The sequence below is a fragment of the Coturnix japonica genome, chromosome 10 (genome assembly GCF_001577835.2).
Source record: "Coturnix japonica isolate 7356 chromosome 10, Coturnix japonica 2.1, whole genome shotgun sequence".
Taxonomy (NCBI): domain Eukaryota; kingdom Metazoa; phylum Chordata; class Aves; order Galliformes; family Phasianidae; genus Coturnix; species Coturnix japonica.
In genome coordinates, this window is record NC_029525.1 from 10,157,965 (window position 1) to 10,177,995 (window position 20,031).

The 20,031-nt window shown below is 42.9% G+C and overlaps 1 protein-coding gene across 2 annotated transcripts in view; it reads left to right on the forward strand.

The window, feature by feature from the left end:
• Window positions 1–288: 288 nt before the first annotated feature.
• The window catches only part of SH3GL3 (SH3 domain containing GRB2 like 3, endophilin A3), a 45,303-nt gene continuing 25,560 nt past the window's right edge, over window positions 289–20,031 (forward strand). The window contains exon 1 of one of the 2 annotated variants that reach the window (XM_015873004.2): window positions 289–498. In XM_015873004.2, coding sequence (XP_015728490.1) covers window positions 454–498 — 45 coding nt within the window. In that variant the 5' untranslated portion in view covers window positions 289–453. Of the gene's footprint in view, window positions 499–4,466; window positions 4,605–20,031 lie in introns of those variants that run through there. The other variant, XM_015873005.2, reaches the window with a different exon arrangement.

Genomic DNA, 20,031 nt, shown 5'->3' on the forward strand with positions numbered 1-20,031 from the left:
AGCCCCAGGCAGTCACTCTCTGGACTGCTGCAATAGCTTTCACGCACTAAGTACATCCCTTCAATTAAGATGCCGTGTAGCAATGAGAGCTACAATGAGGACAGCGGGCAGCCGGACCTCGGGGCCGCTCATCCCCGCAGTGCGGGCCGAGCCGCCGGCTCTGCGGTCTTCACGCAGCACCGTAGCGTGGGCGTGATTTGCACAGTCCCCCCCCACCCGCGCGTGTCCAATGGGCGGACGACTCCGGCTGTATCGTTTACATGGGCACGAACGGCGGCCAATAGGGTGGCACCGTGGAACCCGTTCGGAACGCGATGTTTCCACCCGCGCGGGTACCGGCGGTGCGGGTGACACAGCGCGAGGCCGCGGATCGCTGCCCGGAGCCGCCACCCGCCGGCAGCAGCAGCCGGGGTTCGGGATTCGGGCTCCGCGGGAGCCGCCCGCGGAGGGAGGATGTCGGTGGCGGGGCTCAAGAAGCAGTTCCACAAAGCCAGCCAGGTAAGGGAGCGGCGGCGGATGGCTGCGCTCGGAGCAGCGGCTCCCTCGGGTTTTCCCTCTGCTGGGTGTTGGCATCGCCGCCCGCCACCCCGGGGCTGGTCCTTTGGTCGCGGGGCGGCAGCTGCACCGCCGGCCCCATCTCGCTGCGTGCCCCGCAGCCGCTCGATAGGAGCGTGCGGAGCTGGAGGCCACCGTCCTACGTCCTCCCATCTTCTGGGGCCCGGCTCTGCGCTTCCAGTTACTGATTTTGTTACTGGTGTTTCTTTGGTGTCGGGTCTGCGTTTGCGCCCCGTGGCATCAGCTAAAGACAGGGGCTGCGAGGTACCAGCTGTCCCCGCAGAGTTCGTTGTTGTTCTCTCCCACCAACTCCCGCTGTTTCCATACCTGGCATACCATGCATCTGTCCTATAGGGGGTACTCTGCGTTTCTAGAGTTTTCCCTCCTTCTCTGGATGCTGTACCCAAATCTTTTCCTGTGTTTTCATCTCTCCGTTCTCCCGGTGCAGCTTTCCCACTTTCCCTTCCCACAAGGTTCTCCAGTGGAGGAGGCTGTGAGTTCCCCAGAGATCTGTTCTCCTGTCTGCTCTCCTTAACGATGATGGCAAAACTGACACGAGTTCCATAACCCGTCCGGCCAAACTGACAGCTGCTCCTACTCGGAGCACAGGAAATGAAGGCTCAGAGCCGCTGAGCTGCCTTTCTGGGTCCTCCTGCAGGTAGCTGGGGTCTGTACAGCCCAAGCGTGGCTTTGGCTGGTTATTGACACGCTGAATAATTGTATCTAGCATTTATTGTCAGTAGTGTTATTTCTTCTGTGACATGTATCAGTCTCATATAATGCCATGTACCTCAATATTTAGTCAATGTTCATTGTTTTGTTGCAAAAATGGGGGCTCTCTTGGTAAACAAACCCAAGGATGGCTTTGCAAAGGCTTTGGTTTGTTCTGCACCCACCGTACTGTTAGTGATGCAGCCTTTGCTGTGTTGAGCTGGTAACACAGATGGTATTTTAGTGCGGAAGTTAAAGAGGTAACCACAACAAATGCTTCCAGTCTGACGGCTGCCAACAGTGTGGCAGGTTGCTTAATTTGGGCACGTACACATAACAAAGACCTAAATAACTGAGGGGGAAGCTGGTGAAGGTAGCACTGGTGACAGAATAGAACAGGAGGATAGATTGAACTTGCCCAGCTATTTCCTGAAATGCTGTGGTACATCCTCCAGTGTTCATTACAGCAGGAAACTGGGATGCATACATTTAATATTTGTTGATGTTCTTCATCTTAGGCCAAAAGTAAAGTTTCCATTCATTCTCAAATGAAGAAGTGAGCATGGAATTTAAAGGAAGCAGATCGGAATAACCTCTCCTTCTAGAAGGAAATGTTCCTTAGTAGGAAATGCTCATGCAGGAAAAAAGCCAACATTGGAACTGGATTTTTTTGGTGCTCAAGAAAACACAATGCACCTCTTAAGAGTTCACTCTGGAAGACTTCAGATAAGACATTGAGCAAAATAGTATAAAACAAATAAAAGTACGTAGAAAACAATTGTAGAATGTAGCAGAAAATGGGACGCATAATAGAAATGTCAGCCCTCCATCTTTTAGCTTAATTCTTTCACACGATGCTAAAACAAGCAAATGCAGAGATCTCTCAGCAGGATGTTTTATAAGTCTCTGAAGCACTGTAGGATCACTTAAGGAGGTGTATATGTTTGTGTACTGAAAGGCTGAGAAATGCCAAGGGTAACCACTAACAGCAGACACAGGCACGGCTTGGGGAGAGAACAAAATTAATTCCTCACTTCAGTGTTCCCAAAGGAGAATGGGGGCAGATGACAAAACTGGCAAATTTCCCAGAGGACACTGAGGAATACTGAGGGGAATGAGAATTGTGCCAGGACATGTGATTGAAGGAGGATATCTGAAGGTTGGCAGAACCTAGAGACAAAAAAACCCAAACCCTGAAGGATGGAGCAAGTGGGTTAAGACAGTCTGTATTTAACAAGTTAATTCAAAAATGTGAGTAAATATCAAAGAAGTGACAAGATATTTTCAGAAGATAATATTTCCATGCTGCAATGTTCCACGTCACAGTTCCAACTGACATATAGACTGATGTAGATCTAGAGATATAGCCCACACAGTTACAGAATAAATCCAAACATGTTATTTAGTGTAGCATTCCTAACAGCCACTCGTTTGCTGTAGAACTGCTTTTATTTTCCTTTTCCCAGGAGAAATCCATTGTCTGTATGTCTTGCTTTAGGCTCTGGGGTAAAAAAGGAACCAAGACTTCTGATTTTATGTGTACAGTTAAGGTTTATTGGTTTATTCCGTCTGGGGTGTTTGTCTAACGCATGCCAACGTGGTTTATCTGAAGTTACTGCTGAGTAAATAGGGGTTCACTGTAAGAAAAAGTTCAGCAGTCACCTTTGTATGGCTCCTAGAGCCCTCACCCAAACTAAGACACAACACGCTGTTACCTCCCTGGTGTCCTAAAAAGTCCCTGGGTCTCCATGTTTGCAATCCATAAACTCACAATAGGAGTTCTTTATGATTTTCTCCTGGATTTTTGTAGCCAGCCGTAATTCTTTCACTCCTGAATGCTCTGTGTGTGTGTGTGTAGGTTTCCACCTGTTTGGGAGCAGGGGTTGGAAGGCAGCTCTGAGTCATGGGCGTTTGTTTGCATTGCTGTAGTGATGTTTGGGCTATTCCTCTGGGCACTGTAATACCCAAAGGGGAAATTGCACTCCTGCATCACTACCCTAACAATTGTTTTATCAGTGGATGCAGAAGTGATAGACACAAATCAAGCTGTATGACTGTGCTGTAACAGATAATAGCTCTCAGGAATGCTAGAAATAGGTTTGCTGTGCTTATTACGTAGACTGTAAGTTTGAATTGAAATATTCACGTCGATGTATTTTCAAATGGATTTCCTTTACAATTTTTTTTTTTTTTTTAATTAGCCTGTGGGGAGTTCTGTTCTCGATGGAAAATTTCCCTCCTGTTGCTTTTAGTTGCTGACATATCTGTTTTCCTGTTGTCGATGTGCAGCCTTTGATGCAGGTGGGTGGATCTCTGTGCGGCTGCTCACGTGGGACAGCACAGGCAGTGGGAGGGCTGCGCCTTCTGATGCTCACCACAAGTATTTTTAGAGTGCCATTCTGTTTAGAAAAACTGTAAGTATGGAGCATGGATAGGATGGCCTTCCTGGTCAGCAGGTGCTGCTGTAGCTTCTGCTGTGTTCTATCAGCTCAGCGAGGCTGGCATCTCGGTGCTGTGATGTGGGACCCTTTCAAAGCTGGAGGCTGTATGTTGGGAGCCTCCCTTCCCCGGGGTGTTCTGGGTGCTCAGCCATGATACTGCTGTAAGAAATCTGCTGGTGACCTTAAATTCATGTTTCATGTCTTTTTTTCTTTTTAATTGTTGTGTTAGGAGTCTGTCTATTAGCAGCAGTCTCAGTATCAACAGATTATTCATAGAATATTTCTTAGGCTTGGCTCCTCAGAGGCTGTAGAAATCAATACTTTTTTATTTTGTGAAACACATGACTGCAGTTATTGTGAATGTCCTATTTGCAATGTAAGCATGAGCAGTGATTGTTAGTGAATGTAGAGTGACTTCTTAAACCCTTTCTAACTGACAGCGAAGAAAAAAAGGACAGTGTTATGAGGCATAGACTCTGCCTATAGATGAGCATAAAGGTGAACAGGTTTTCTAAGCAAAGATGAGTTTGTCCAACATTTTGGCTTCTGGAAGTTTAGCTTATATGCTCTGGGCTCTCCTCTTGTATTGTCCTGAATGGCATTTGTTTTTTCAAGTAGTGCATCTGTCATCTGTTTGTAGCAATATTTTTGAAGGCCTTTTTCTATTGTTTGTGCTTCGTTTTTGTTCCTTGGCTTTCAGCTCTCACCAGCAGTTACAAGGAATTCTTGTTCTCCCCCAGATTTCTGCTGTTACTCTGTTGATTAATGTGGCATGTTGATCCAATCTGCTGGATTGAAAACCAGATCAGAATGGAGACCTTATTACCCAGGCAGAATAAATCTTGATGATTGAGTTTTGTTTGTTTGATATCCCTGCATACCTGAGGCCTTCGAAGGGTGAGCAATTTCTCTTCCTTCATTTTTGTGTCCTTTGCTGCTGTGTTTGGGCTTGTCCTTATTCACAGCAGCCTGGGACTTTGCCATCCCACTATTATTGCTGTACTTTCCATCACGTTATAGCATTACAGCATTATGTTTTGTTTTCCTATTTTTTTCCTTGCTGTAGTTGAATAACTAACCCCAACATAATAAATAAGTCTTTTTCAAGTCCATTTTGATTTTGCCTTAATGCATGAAACCTTTGGTTACACAAGTGTTAGCAAACAAACTTTAAGTACTTTGGTAAACTGAGGGAGACGGACTTTGCACAAGGAAAATCTGAACTTGCCATTGAGACACCAAAAGGAAGCCTTTACTAACTACAGACTGGTACATGCAGATCTATTTCTGTCCTGCAACTAGAAGCTGTTAGCATCCAGTCTATGACAGATACTGCTCCTTCACATCTAACTTGAATTGGGCACCATGAATCCTGGACCTCAGCAGGGAGATCTTCTGTCCTATTCCTAGATTTTATTATGTAGTCTGAGGTACTCTTTTGCAAATCTGTTAGAATTATAGGGACAGGATAGTGGAGAAAAGACAGAGTTTATTGTTGGAAATATTTTGAAGTGGATAATTATAATTCCTCTATGTGGCTCATAAAGCAGAACAAATCCTCAACCAATGGCAGGGACAACAAAATAACATTCATCTATCTTCTATGTACACGAGGACATCCTAGTGGTCACTGCTGCTCATCTTTACCTGTGCTGTTGCTGGAGACTCCTGTTATGCAATCAGGTGATTACAAAACTGTAGTGCGGATGATGATGCACTGCTCATCTTGCATTGATGAGAGGAGAGGCTGAGGATTAATATAAGTTTCTGAAATCCTGTTTGAGGATGGAGTTCTTGTTGGGTGTTCTTTTGTTGTTGATTGGTTTTCCAGGACTAGAGAACGGAGCTAATAGGTACTAAATATCAAACAGATGTTTGTGGCACTAAGCTGGTTTTCTATATTCAAAACACAAGTCTGATAGAGTTGGGAGGAGAGGGAAGCTAGCTCTGAAGATTTAGATTTATATGTATATTCACAATTATACTGACAATTATATTTGTAACTTGCTAAGCAGGCTAGCAGTAAGGCATAACTGCAGGAGAAGGAAATGTTGAGTATTTCAGCCAGCATACAAGTTAGCAAACACAACATTTGTGTGCCTCTACAACCTTTAGCAATGCAGCTTTCAAAGCCTGCAGGAGCTGAATCATCTGTGCTGCAAGATGGGAATCCAGCAGTGATGCAGCTACCATTTGGAGGTTACATGTACCATATGTATATCTAAAAATCTGAAAAGCATTGCAATAGAAAATAGTACAGCATGATGGAATGGAAGCTGAATTCTCTCCTTGAGCACATCTCCTTTTATAGGTTCTTGGCTTTGCTGAAGGGTGTTGTTACACAGACATCCTGCAAGTTGGAGCTGGAGCCCGGCTCATGCTGTTGTTGCCTGAGTCATTGTGGCACATGCTGGGTAATGCATTGCAGTGCAGATGCTTGAGAGTCCTGCAGTGCTGCAAAACAAACAGATAAGGGAAGTACAGCAACACTGTTGTGTTCAGATTTTCTTCAGTGCCATTTGCTAGGTGTTACTCCAAGTTGCTTTAATATCCTAAGCAGATACACTTCTACCATGAAGTTGAAATCCCCTGTGGAATTTGGGACAGACTCTGCAATGCACATCCAGGAGAACAATTTCTGTTTCATTGTGCTGATAAAAATCTGGGCTGACCGAGTGCAGTGTCTCCTATATAGGCAAAAGCAGCATAATGGTGTGACAGCAAAACCTCATCCCAAACCCTTGCTTCCTATTGATGTAAGAAAGCTGTATAGACTCAGTGCTGTGATGTAGCAGCAGTTCCAGAGCAAAGTATTGCTGAAGAATGGAAGTATTTTTAGTATAACATTTTGTCTGTTGTGCCACGCCAATGCTTTCTATTAACACTGGTGTAGTTCAAGTTTTAAAATATGTCCCTTCTTTATACTTTCTGCAGCAACCCTGTAACCCCTGGCTTCTAATGATATTATTAAGATCAATCTGCTTCTATTTATATAATGCCACTTTCACCCCGGTGTATTGGCTCATCTAATTCTGTGCTGTGCTCTCTTGCTGTCCAGGGAAGGAAGCCACTGCTGCAGTTCTGTGACAGTTGAGAGCCAAAGATGTGGGTTCTGACAGTGCTTTTAACAAGTCCAGTTAGGGAAGGATCCATCAAATGTTAGGTTACACCTCCAATTTGCTTTGATAGATTTCTAGTGTCCTATCACTGTATGTGCTTCTATTATTAATGTTATTAAGTTATGCATATTGATGGGAGAATATACCCTTTAAGTTCCTACAGCATCTCAGATAGCAGCAGCTGTGTATGCGAAATATGACGGTAACTCAGCCTTGCATGTTTTATATTCAAAGGACAATACCAAGCCTCTGCTCACTGTTAGTTCTGTTTCTAATTGAATTATGTTTTTGGTGTTGTACCTGGGTGTAATGAGCTGAACAGGACATTGGCCTGGTTGGGAACTGTGCTTGATTATAAGAATTGAGAGCTTTTAAATTTCTCTGATTGTCAGATTTTTCTGGCCTTGTGTGTTCAGGTTGTAGATAAAAGGTGGAAAATCTTATTTTTTTTCTTGAAGGAAACAATAGTAAAGCCAGTATAAACAGCCTAAGATAGGAGCACCCCTTATCCCTTTGGAGTGAATTGCAGAGGCAGGTAGATCTCATTGTTCCCATTGTTTTCTCAAGCAGGTGCATGTAAATAAAGTACTTGAAGGTGATGTGACTTTGGGGTTAAGGAGAAAGCCAGTAAGAGAACCAAAGGTAGATTCTGTGTTTGCAGTCTACAGACGCAACGTCCAGTACTCAGAAATGGTATCACTGCTTTGACTCAGAGAAGGGTCAGCAGAACTGAAGGTTCAGTATTTTCACCCAATGTTTCTGGTTTCAATATCCCTCTGGTACTGGCAGGCAAAGGTTTAGAAACTCAGATTTTCAGGTAACAATATCTGTGTAGCAGAGAACAAGTGGGAAGACAATATTAGTGCAGCAAGAGTGTGATTGGAGGTGAGAAACTCAGTGTTTTGATCAGAAGTGTGAACTTGCCTTTTGCAGTCCTACTGAGGCAGCTGGGAAGTGAGAGATTCATTGCCTGTGCTGTCTCTAGGAGCAGAGAATCCACAGCCTTGGGAACACTTGCTCTTTCCAGTGGAGAATGTAGCACTTGTCAGCCTGGCTCCTGGTTGGTGTATGCGTGGTGGAGGAATGAAGCCCCATGAAAGTGAATTATTAATCAAAGTCGCTGACTTCAGATCAGAACCAGCAGTTCCAGTTCTGCTCTCTAGAAATTCATTCTAAAGAAAATATGATGAGGTTTCTTAAGACAGCAGGTGGAGTTCTGCTCTTGGTGTAAGCTGCTTGGGTGTCTGCCTGGAGGCACTGGAACATGGCAAGCGCTGCTCACCTTGAAGGTTGGCTGTTTATCATTTTATGGCTTTAACATCTGAACACTCCCTACCTGTTTTTCCCATGTAAATTGTAATAAATGTAAAACACATTCTTTGATGTTGGATGTGGGCTTTTATTCCCCCCACCCCTGTTTCTCTGGGGGTGGGAGGAGGAACAAATCAAACCTTAGTTTTCCTGATGTCTCCTGCAGCTCTCCACATGCTCAAAGACTGTTTGCATTGTTTCTCAGTGGAAGAAACTTTTTCTCCCTCCCTTTTCCTGTTCAATGAAAATTTAGTGGAAGAAAAATTTCTGTAGTGAAGAGTGGAAGGAAGGCACACAAGCAGGCTGTAAGCTTAGGTTGGAAAAGAGTTGCAGAAATAGCTTCATATTTGGGGAAGTACGTTGCAAAGGGGACTGCAATTAAATTGAAACGTATTTGCTGGTACTTGCTCTAATCTGCAGTTATGCTCTTTGGGTTTTTCCTCAAGTTATACACTTGGTCGCTTCTTTCTAAGCTCGGTCTCACTGAGCAAACTCTTCCCTTGTCCCTGTGAAGGGGAGATGGTTTTAAACTTAAAAGAAGGGAGATTGAGGTTAAATGTGATGGAGAAGCTCTTTACTCAGAGGTCGATGAGGCCCAGACATGGGCTGCCAGAGCTGCGGGTGCCCCATCCCTAGTGGTGCCCAAGGCCAGGCTGTCTCAGCAGCTGAGCTGGGAGGGGGCACACTGCATGGCAGAGACTGGGGGTGGGGGGAAGGGAAAGCGGGGCTGCAAGGTCCCCTTCTGTGAATCTCTGAATTTATGTTCACTGATGCTCATTTCCCATGCAGACATTTTTGGGTATTTGTACAGGGCCAGGTACAGCAGCTCTGCTCACAGAGGGACAGAAGAGGCTGATAACACCAAGAGCTGCTGCACTGGCAGTTTGTGAGTTGGTGCCAGAGCACAGTGGGTGTTTTGTGTGTGCAGTACCTGTAGGTGAGGTGCAGGAGGCACTTCCATCTGCTGCACACCCGTAACAGGCAAGCTAAACTGAACCCAGTCCCTACTGTTTGGGCTAGCAGCTTCTGTGCCTGATTTTGCAGTGTGCTGTTCCCATTTGTGGTTAGATGCAAGGTCATTAGGCTTCAACAACTTCTTTGGATGTGACTTGCCATTAATAGAAGAATATGTTTCTTGTTTCCATGTTCTTTCCAAAGTTGGAACAAAGGCCATCCGTTTTTCAAGGTGCTTTTGTTCATGTGTTGTCAGTAAAACCTTGAAACACATTGAAATGTGGAAATCCCTGAAGCTTATGGGTGTGAACTGGCATACCTCTCTGCTTCTGAAAGCTCCAAGCCTCAGTTTTATTATGGGTAAATGGAAATTGATGGCAGCACTTCCATTACTTTGTACAACTGTATTGTATTTATAACCTTCGTGTCCTCCCCCATCGTCTTTAAGCCTTTGGATAGAAACACTCCCCACAGATAGCCTCTGCCCAAAATATATCTGCTAGACATTACTTAGAAGGTAAACAGTTTGCCCTTTGGTCTCCAGAGGAATATTTCTGAGCCAACTTTGCTTAGAGAAGATTTGAAATTCACTGTGTGGAATGACACAGGCCCTGAGCAGCGCTGCTCTATGGCTGACTTTCTGCCAAAGGTCTAGGCTGAGCTGCTGCATTCTTGCTCTATCATAAATATTCATGGCTTCTTACATTGCTTTTTTGACACCGACTTCGTGGAAAGTGTCTTTCAATCCCCCATGTTAGTTACTGTCATTCTGCTGAGTTCAGTCGGGTTAGTGCAGGGCTGCAGAAATGAAGGCTCTGTGAGTGGGGCTGCAGCCTGCTGCAGAGGAAGAGCAAGTTCAGCTCGAGCAGCCTTGTGCTAAGGAAAACTTGCATAACAGATTTGTGACTTTGCACTTAGCACCTCTTTGTCTGTCTGCATGCTTGGGAAGCAGCCAGAGGACTAGTACAGCTCTCTTATCTGATGAACAAGAAGTTTGTTGATACAAGGGGAAAAGATGCACATAAAATATAGTTCTTCTTGCGCAAAAGCAACGATGCTGCTGGGAATTGCTTTTTTTTTTTTTTCTTTTTCTTTGGATTAGGTGAAAATTGCATTAAGAAAAGGAGGAAATGAGTTTGCAAAAAATTGTGAAGTTCTCTGAATTTATCCTGCCAAGTTTGGGGTGGTTTTTTTTTGTTTTTTTTTTTTTGGTTGTTCTTGTCCTTTATTGAACTTTATAAAAAATAAGCACCAGTCAAGGCATTCATTTACTCGTGGCATTCTGCATGGTGTATCTTAAAGGGATGGGAAAACAACAAATCTTCCTTTTCTTTGCCTTTATTTCTTCAATCAGAAACTTCATATTTTGGAAGACTGTCCATGATTCTGTATACTAAGTAATTTAGAGTTGCGTTATTAATATTTAGCACATTTCACTTTATATATTCTTAATTATGTGGTACTTTTGATCAAGAGCGAAAAGACCGCGTACACTGCTTTGCTTAGCAAGAAGAATGCAAGAGGTGTTCTGTTGTGAATGAGTTTGTAAATGATTGAGATCTGCCCATCAGTGATCTCATAAGCTGTGGTTAAAAGTTCCTTTTTCCTGGAGCTTGACATGTTTTGGCACCAATGGGTTTGTAGCAAATGGGTTTTTTCCATCCCCCATCCCCTTTCCCCCCAAAAAAGCCATGTGCCAGCGCAGAGGAGGACAGTGTTTGACCTTCTTTGCAGCACTACTTCAGAGCTTCTTGGGGATTTCTATCAGGGTCTGTGTTGTTCTCTGTAGATCATACTAAACATCTTTCCAGCTTTCCATGTTTTCTGTTTAAAGATAGGATTTTAAAAAGTTTGAGAACAATGGGATACAGGTAATTCTACGTACAATGAGGGAAGTTCTTCTCTGTCCAATGGATGAAATCCAGAGTATTTGTGCTGGGTTTCTGTTCCATTAGAAGGAATTATGCCTTGTGGAAGTTCAGGACAATTCATGTCTTTCTTAGAGTGTGGGCTGTGAAACCCAATTGTCCTCAGTTGCATTTTAGTTTGTGGTATTGTGCGTAACAAAGTGCTTCTGCCTGAAACCACCAGTGTGTTTTGAAATCGAGTTGTGAGAATGTCTGGTGGTTTCATCTCTAGACCTGTCTTGGAAATGTAGAGGTACATACATGTATTTTAAACTATGATACTTAGGGTTTTTCTAATATGTGTAAGAATGGAGAATGGGTTATTAAAACATTGTAGCTACACAAGAGTGTCAGAGACTTGTCTGTTCCATTTAGACTTTGCAGCTCATCCCGAGCGCAGGCTGCATCAACCAAGAGAACAAGATACCCAAAGTCCTTTGTTTTTACCTCTCTTGGATGTTGCTGCTGGCAGCCTCGCATGAAGTCAAAAGCTCTGCAGAGCTGCTGGGAGTCTAGTTTGGGAATTTTTCATAACATTTGGATGGTGAGACTGTAACTCCACTAAAAACTCACTTGTCCTTGCAGAGGATGCAGGACCAGGAAGCACATTGCTTACAGTACTTTAATGCTGAATGTGAACCTAAAGGCCTGTGGAAACCATCGACCAAAATGGCAATAAAAACAAGCTAACAAAAACCTCTCAAGCTGAGCACACAAAGATCTTACTGAGTCAAAGGGAAGGTATGCAGTCCCCATACAGCAGGTACAGGTAGGAAGTAACAGTGACTGACTGCATAGCAGAATGGAATGTTTCATGATCTACTAAAACCAGTGTGCATTATGGCACTGCCGGCTCTAAAGGTAGAAATGGTGGCACTTAAATCAAAATAACATGCAATAAAAAGCAGGGATAGGTGATGAAATTTCAATCAATTTTACAGCAACTTAATAAAATCCACAGGGTTAGAGTAAGGGCTAAGAGTATAGGTAGTAGTTTATTAACATTGAAGAGCAAATCATAAGTTGATTATGTGGGAATGGAATTCAGTAAGAATTACTGCTAATGGAGAGAAAAGTAGCTTCTGAGAGAGCAATGAATAGATCTGGTTTGTCACTTTTCACATGCAAGTAAGGTATACTTGCTAATAAGCATTGTTCTGAAGCAGTGTTGAGCAATAGTGTGGTAATGTGAGAAGTTAATGCCAAACCAGAGAAAAAAAAATGTATATTTTTTTTTATATATTGATTTTGGTCATCAGTGCATCTGGCCATAAAACTTCTGTTGGCAGTCCTGTTGCTCTCCTTCCTCTGTATGGCCCACAGGGGAGCTCAGCAGTGGATGATGACTGTGTTATTTACTGATAATGGGTTCACTAAAACTGTCACTTTAAACGATGGCACCATCAAGGAAACTTTTGCTTTACCTAAACACGCAGTTGTTTACTAACTTCTAACATGAAGACTGGCACTCCTGACTGTTTGCTGTGTAGTGGTTCTTAAGGTCAGACAGATTTAAGAATGCTTTCCCAAATGCTTTGAGCTGTAAATCATTACTAAAAGTACCCACGTCTTCTCTGCATTACTTCACCTCTGATTGATCTCAGCAAAAGAACTGTATTGGTGGTAAAAATGTTTGCCAGTTTATTTCTGGGACTCAAATTTACTGCTTGTTGAGTATATAATGATACTGTGGAATTCAATGAAGGTGATGTAAGTGTGGTCTGACTTTACAGAAGTACAATTAGGTCAGCCCCAAAGCTGAGTGAAAACTCACCTTTGCCAGCCCCTTACTTGGGCAGGGATCTCTGACATCAGCTGTGAGTGATTTGGTCTCACATCTGTGTGCTGAGGGTGTGCTTAGGACATGGCTGTAGGAAGAGATGGACAATGCTCTGTGTCTTGGTAATGAAGCCCTATCTACTGAGCCTTGAAATAAATGGCAATCTATTACTATTATTATTATTATTATTGTTATTATTTCCATGAGTTTTCAATATAACTGTTTGAAAAGCAGAAATCTTTGGTCATGGAAAATGCGGCAGGGCAATTGGATATTTGGGTTACGCAATGTAGTTAAGTGTTTTCAAGAATAAACAGCCATTTACATGATTTAAGGATTTTAATTGCCTATTATGCTCATGCAAGCTGCGATTTTTGTGTTGAGTGATCTCTCTCCTTTTGAAAAATTGGGGTTTTCAGCACAGACTGGCTGTGGGCTGCTTGTGTGCTGAGAGCTGGGTGGGCCCTTCTTGAGTGCAGGTTGTTCTGTCATCAGTGCAGCATTTAATGCTAGCTTTCATGAGAGCCAGTGGGAGCCATTTTACATGAGCAAGATGGGGTAGTTTAGCCTGAGAAAAGAATGAAGGATCCATTTTCTGGGGTTATTTCCAGGGCATTGTGCTGGAACTGGTCAGATGATGTTCTGGGAACACCGAGTGCAATAACCTCCTTTAAGGAGCTATGAATCAGAGCAGTGCGCTCTTGCAGAATATGACTGACTGCGCCAGCATGTTCTGGAATAAAATGAAGCATAGATTTTCACTAGAATGAGTGACAATTGCTAGATATCGTGTGCTGAGTACAGAGGTATTGCATCCACAAGGTAATGCAAAACTTATTGTGTGTGGGACCGAGAGGTTAAGAACATCTGACTGAAGAGTGGATGGTTGGATTGCTTTTGGTACACACATCCCTTTCTACTGCATGGGCAAGTCCTGTGTTTGTGGAAGCAGCTCCAACCATGGGATTCCATCTGGGGATGACACAGCTGCATGGCAGCTTGCAGCAGCCTTAATCTGGGCCTTTAGATGGGTCACCTGATTGGAGCAGCTCACTGTGGTCACACTGCAGCTGGTGCCAGGGCAGGGGAGGCTCACTGGGGTGCAGAAGGAGTTAGAGAAGTTAAAGCAGCTGTGGAAAGCCACCTGAAAGAATATTTGAATGTTCTGTTCACATTCAGAGTAGAGTAAGCTTATTTCAGCTGTGAGCTGAAATAAGGGGGAAGGAGTTCTGCTCAATTAGGTAAGGGCTAGCATGGCAAATGAGGCAGAACAGAGGTGAAAGTTGGGCTGAGGTTGTAAAGGGATTTTGTGGCAGCAGGAGGCAATCTGACCAGTGAAAAATAAGCATGGTGTAGCTTTTCATGTTCTGCCAGTGCTCTTTGGGCAAAACAATGTCGTGAGGGACCACTTTGACAATTACATGTCATCATCTGTAAAAGCAATCTTTACATATGGTCATGGGAGACATCTAATGTAGAAACATCTCAAATAGAGCAGGGGTTAGAGTAATGGCAATGGTAACACGAAGGGTCCTTATGTAACTTGGAGAGGGAGCATGCAATGGAGTTGCTTAAATCTCCAGCTTTCAGAGTTAGGTATTCTGTTTTATAGCATAATCACTTTTTCTTATCTTCTCTGTGGGCACATAGATGTCCGTCAGAAGGAAGCCACACCTTATCTATGGGCACAGAGAATATCTTTAGAAAGAGGGGTTGTTTCAAGGCCAAATTGAGATTGCTTTTTTTCCAAGTGAATTTTTGGAGGGAGAAAGGAGTGTTAATGTGCTAACACCCAGAGGAACTCTCTCTGCAACAGCTTGTTGTTCATAGCTCCAGCTGCTCTGCATGAAGAGAAAAAGGCATGAAATCTTGTTCTGTGTGGAACAACGCACCCAAAGGGGGCAGGAAGTGGTGCTGCTTCACACCCACCTCAGGGTTCTGCTCCTCAGCCTTTGTCACCTTGCAGGAGGGATGTTCCTGTGCTGCTGCTGCTCTGTGTTCTGGTGGGATAAGTGAGCACCAAAGCAGGTCATGATTTGGAATCCAAAGTGACAAATTTTACTTTTCAAAGAAACTCAATTTTTAGATTTATTTTTTATTTTTTAACAGAAGTTTGTAATTGAGCAAGGAAACAGTAAAGTTGGGAAAGAGAGGAAGGATAGTTACTAAGGACGTTTTGCCAGCCCTTCGGTGCCTTTATACACGCTCCTTTAGGAGATATGCTCAGCTCCATAAGCAGCAAGATTTTAAGCAGATTAAGGGACACTATTTTAGATTTTCAGAGTGAACTACCAGAGTAAAAGCATGTGTGTGTGTGTGCAACACTATGGTTTCATGTATGTCATTGTTTTTGCCTGTGTGAAGTCTCAGATCAATGAATATGAAGTTTTGCCAGAGGATTCGTTATGAACTCATGAAATAGGTTTGTATCTTGTCTTCTGAAAAGCTGACAGTCTCAAGTCTCACACTTTGCTATCACTCCTCAGTCTTAAGAAGGCACCGATGTGGAATAACATCTTCAAAAATTCAGGTATGTTGGTTTATGTCGGTGTATGTGATTTCTCACGGAGATGTTTTCCATTTGAGATGTGTGCAGCAAACATTTTCAATGTGCTGACTTACAGATGCATGCGCTGGCAGCAGCATTGAGTTCTTTGGGAAGCACAGTGGAGATTTGTCAGGGAAGTGTTCAAGGTTGGGGAACACAAAGTAGTTTTTGTTGTACAGCGCATGTGCTAAAGAATAGCTGTAGCAGACAAGTTTTAGTCAAACACCCAGTAATGCCGTGATGTGTCAGTGCCTGGTGCGAAGTGACTCACTCTCTATAGAAATGTAAAATCGCATTATAGAGTCCAGAGTCTTGCATTTTATTTGTATATGGACAAGAATTTCCTTTGTCGACAACACTATGCTTTTCTTCAGTATCTGTGTGTTTAATTCATTCCCACTGACACCCTGCTGGGTCCTGCTGTGTGCATCATCTCATGCAGATCAGATGTTTAATTGGTAAAGTTTTCCTCTGTTTTCTGGAGGTTTGGCACTTTCTTGTCCTTTTCCATTTCTTTCAGTGATTGAGGGTGAGGTACGGCTGTCAAACTGTAATGGCTGTTCTGATATATGTAAAAAAATAACTACCAGCCTCAAATCTGCATTAATTTGGGCTTGTCCAGTGTTACTTCTTGTTCTTTGAGCTGTAATGAGCGGGAAAGGTTATTAGATGCTGCTTTGAAGAACCATAGCAAGAAGTCATCAAAAGGCCACACGCATGCAGGCAGCCTTTCTGTGCAGAGCTTCGTGCGGTGACACGGAGGTGAAGGCTTTAATTAGGAAAAGGATATTGCTCTCTGGAGTGGGTGTATATTTTGGTGCACGTAAGTTGGACTTACCAGCAGGAAGGAGTGGGAGGCACAGAAATCTGAAAACTCTGGGTTCATATCAGGATGAACTCAGTTTTGGAATGTACTTCTCAGTGGTTGTGCTGTCCCCAAAGTTCAGTAGCCCCTGAGGGCACTGAGGGAAAAACACTGTGGTTTAGAAATTCCTACATTAAGCCTGTGCTGTTTACTTTTCTTGTCACACTGATGTGTTCAAATAGTTAAAGTTACAGAGCTGGTGAGGGCCCTGATCACCTCTCCACCTCTCCCCTGCACCGGTGCCTGGGAAGGATGTCAAGGCTCATCCTGATGCCAGGTTTGAAGCACTTGGAATGATGGTTCACCACATCTGAAGGAAAGACCTCAGATGTGAAGGCTGGTTACAGCTGTAGTGCTAGATACAGTGGCTATGCCCTGCTTCAGCTGGTTTAAAATGTGGTGGGACCTAAAGATAAAGGTCCATCTACAAGACAACAATTGTGCTGCAGCAGATAGTCTGGGGACATAACTAGCAAGCTCTGCTAATCTTTGGGTGGTCTGGCTCATCTGTGGGGATCTAGAGTATGGAAAACCCCCCATGCTTGAATTGTTCTTTATTGGAGCTCAATTCCTTTGGCCAGAGCTCTTTGGAAAAGCAAATGCCAGCCCTCTGCAGTTGCGCTGTGTTAGTGCTCTGTTGCTGTAGTCAAGCTGCTGCTTGGTGACAGCTGCTCTTTTTTTTTCCCTTTAAATGTACAACACATTTCTTTTCATGTGATTCAGTATCTAGTGCTTACGCTCCACGCTAATGTTTAAAATGAATAACAAACACATGTAATTAGGAAGCTGAGAGAACTACTATGTGTTGTAGGAAAGAAAGAAAAAGCAGCCCTGTTACAACTACAGTCGAGCGTCTTGCCAAAATTACCTGTATACAGTTTCTGGTATTTTAACGTTTTCTGTCAAAGCTTAGTAGAGAAGTTGGTATTAAGTGAGCACTGCGTGCATTTTAAGAGGAAAAAAACCTTGTAGCCTTGTAGAAGTGGGGGAATACATTCCTTTAAACATTTTCTGCTCGACTATTAATTATGATGTATGCTTCTAGCTCATGTGCTTATCTAGTAATCTTAACTCACATTGCTCCAGGGTCTGACTTGAAGATTAAATCAAAACATGTTTTGCTGACAGATCCGAAGGCAGGAGGGGACTCAAGTTCCACTTCAAATCTGAAGAACTGAGTACATGATGACAGTGTTTTGTCCAAGTGACAGACCTTCAACTGCAGTCCTCCATTTCTGCAGGTGATTTAGAATTCAGGCCATGCTGCTTCTCCTGAGCCTGGCATTACAGCACTTTATAAACTGTTTGGCAAGTAGCCGTGGGCAGTTAATAGAACCAGTTGCACTTATCTGTTGTGTCCTTAAGTTCAAGCATCCAAGCATCTGTGGGAAAGCACTTCTGCCATTTACAGGCAGAAGGTCAAAGTTAATGAAACAGTCATAAACAGTGTGCATCATTGTGATAGAAACAAAAGCTGATAAGTAGTAAATTTTTGAGGAAAGGCTTATTGCAATGCTCCTTGAAAGCAAAGACAGCTTTCTAGCTGTTTCTCTTTATTATCTGTTCCTCAAAATATCAGCAAGAACGTAGTCTTCTTTGGGATGTTCGTTACATTATTTGTTGTCCTGGGACTCTTCATTCCTTCAGCCTTGAGTTAGAGATGATATAAATTAAGTGTAATCTGGTCTTTCACTTCAATAAAAGAACACAAGAGTGAACTTGAGCAGAGTATTGGAGAGAACAGAAGTATGCGCAGCTCCCTCTGGGGAAGACTGGTGAGAGAACACTTGGGAGAGAAGGAGGGATGAGTTATCATCATCTTTTATGTGATTTTAATTATGAACAGTTTCATAGGATGAATACGTACTGATGGCAAGGCCTGAAGGGGCACTCATGTACCTGGGGCAATTCCTCAAGGCCTCATTCATATGATACCCCTATTAGACACAAATCAGGCTCTCTCTGTATGGCTGTAAATCTCAAGGCAGGAAATTGGTGACTTAGGGAAATAGTTTACAAACTGCTGAATGAACATGTACTGCTAACCTGTCTAGTAGGCATGGAATTAAATCTGCACTGCCAAAAATGTGTGTCTACCAGATTTGCAAGGCTTTATCAATCTGTATCAAACACTGAGGTGGGCAAGAGCTTAGATATAAAAACCAAGTTAATTTTCCTCTGCTGTTTAAACCTGAATTGACCAACTCAGGCTTAAGTGGTGTTACAATGGCCTTACATACTTACCATGAATTTGTGTTCTAACTGAGTTTATGTCAGTATACATAAATATATAATCGTAGGTTGGAAAATCATTAAATGCAGAATCATTTGGAAAAGACCACTAAGATCATCAGGTCCAACTATCCACCTACCATCAATACTGACCATGTCCGTCAGAGCCACATCTCCATGGCTCTTGAACACCTCCAGAGACCGTGATTCCACCACCTCCCTGGGCAGCCCATTCCAGAGCCCAACTGCTCATTCAGAAAAGAATATCCAACCTGACTATATGTGAGCTTTTTATTGAGTGTGTGTGTGTTTAGTACAGTTTCCTTGAATTCCTTTGCTGATTCATGTACATTCATTGTCATTACAAACAATACTGTAGTGAAAATAGTAATATAATATCCTGGACCTGTCTTTCATCCCTTCAGTATGCATGTTCATATACAGACCATACACATACTAGTTTATAGGAACAGACTTCATACATAAGAGGTCAACTTATCTCTGTTTACTGAGTTTGTCAAGGAATTTATACTGAACAATGTTTTCTATGGATGTTGCTGTAGGATGTGTGATATCTTGAAAGGTACAAAAGCACCTGTCTGATAAGCCTTGAACATGTTTCTTAGAAAGAAATGAATGGGGACTCTGGTGTCCCAAAGAAGATACACTGTGAAAGTATTAGAAACAATGTAATAATGACAGCGTAAGAGGAAGCAACACTTATCTTTCTGCCCTGTCTGCATCAGTGTTTAGTGCTACTGGCTGTGACTTGCACTCCTAGGAAGTGGTAACTGCTGCATTTGCAGTGGCAATACATTGTGGGGTGAAGGTGTAGGAAAAAGTAACTTTAAACTAAATTTAGAAATAGTGATTGATGTGTTATGCTTGGAGACTGTGGTAGCTCAGCAGTGCTCGGTTTGGTTTCGGTTTGCTATGAATACATGTGTATCCCAAAATGAAATGGAACCAACTAGAAAAAGGAAAAACAAAACTTGCTGCAGTGGCTCTAATCTCCAGCTGGTTTTGGAAGGTAAATGAGAAATAGTAACCATACAAAAGCACAAGCCATAAGCAGGCTTTCCCCATTGGCCTACAAGGAGGAAAACCAGTTTTGTTTATTTAAGCCTGGTTTGAGTCTTGCTCTGAAGATGGAATGAAGCACTTCTCTTTGCATCCAGACTTGCAGACTGGAGGGTTGCTTTTGCCTGACATCTGAACTCTTGGATCACACAGCAGGGCTTGTTTTTGGAGTGCTGTGACAGTTAGTTTGGACATGGCTATGCTGATAACTTTATTTTTGCACTATATAAGATGGAGACAATAAATAGATAGATAGCAATAAGACCAAAAACTTGCTGTGATCAAAATCAGCTTTTACATTTTACACCAGTGCCTCTTTATCCCATTTCATTCCTACTGACTTCAATGAAAGAAAAGTCATCTTTTCCTTTGAAATTTCTGTGGTTCAGTGGAGTCAATATTTAGTGTGTGAACTGTGTTTGAGCATCGATGGGCAATGAGCTCTAGATGGCTGTAGCACTAAACCCGCAGTATCCTGCAATCTGTTTCATGAAATCACCTATTTGAAGAGCTATTTGTGGAAGAAAA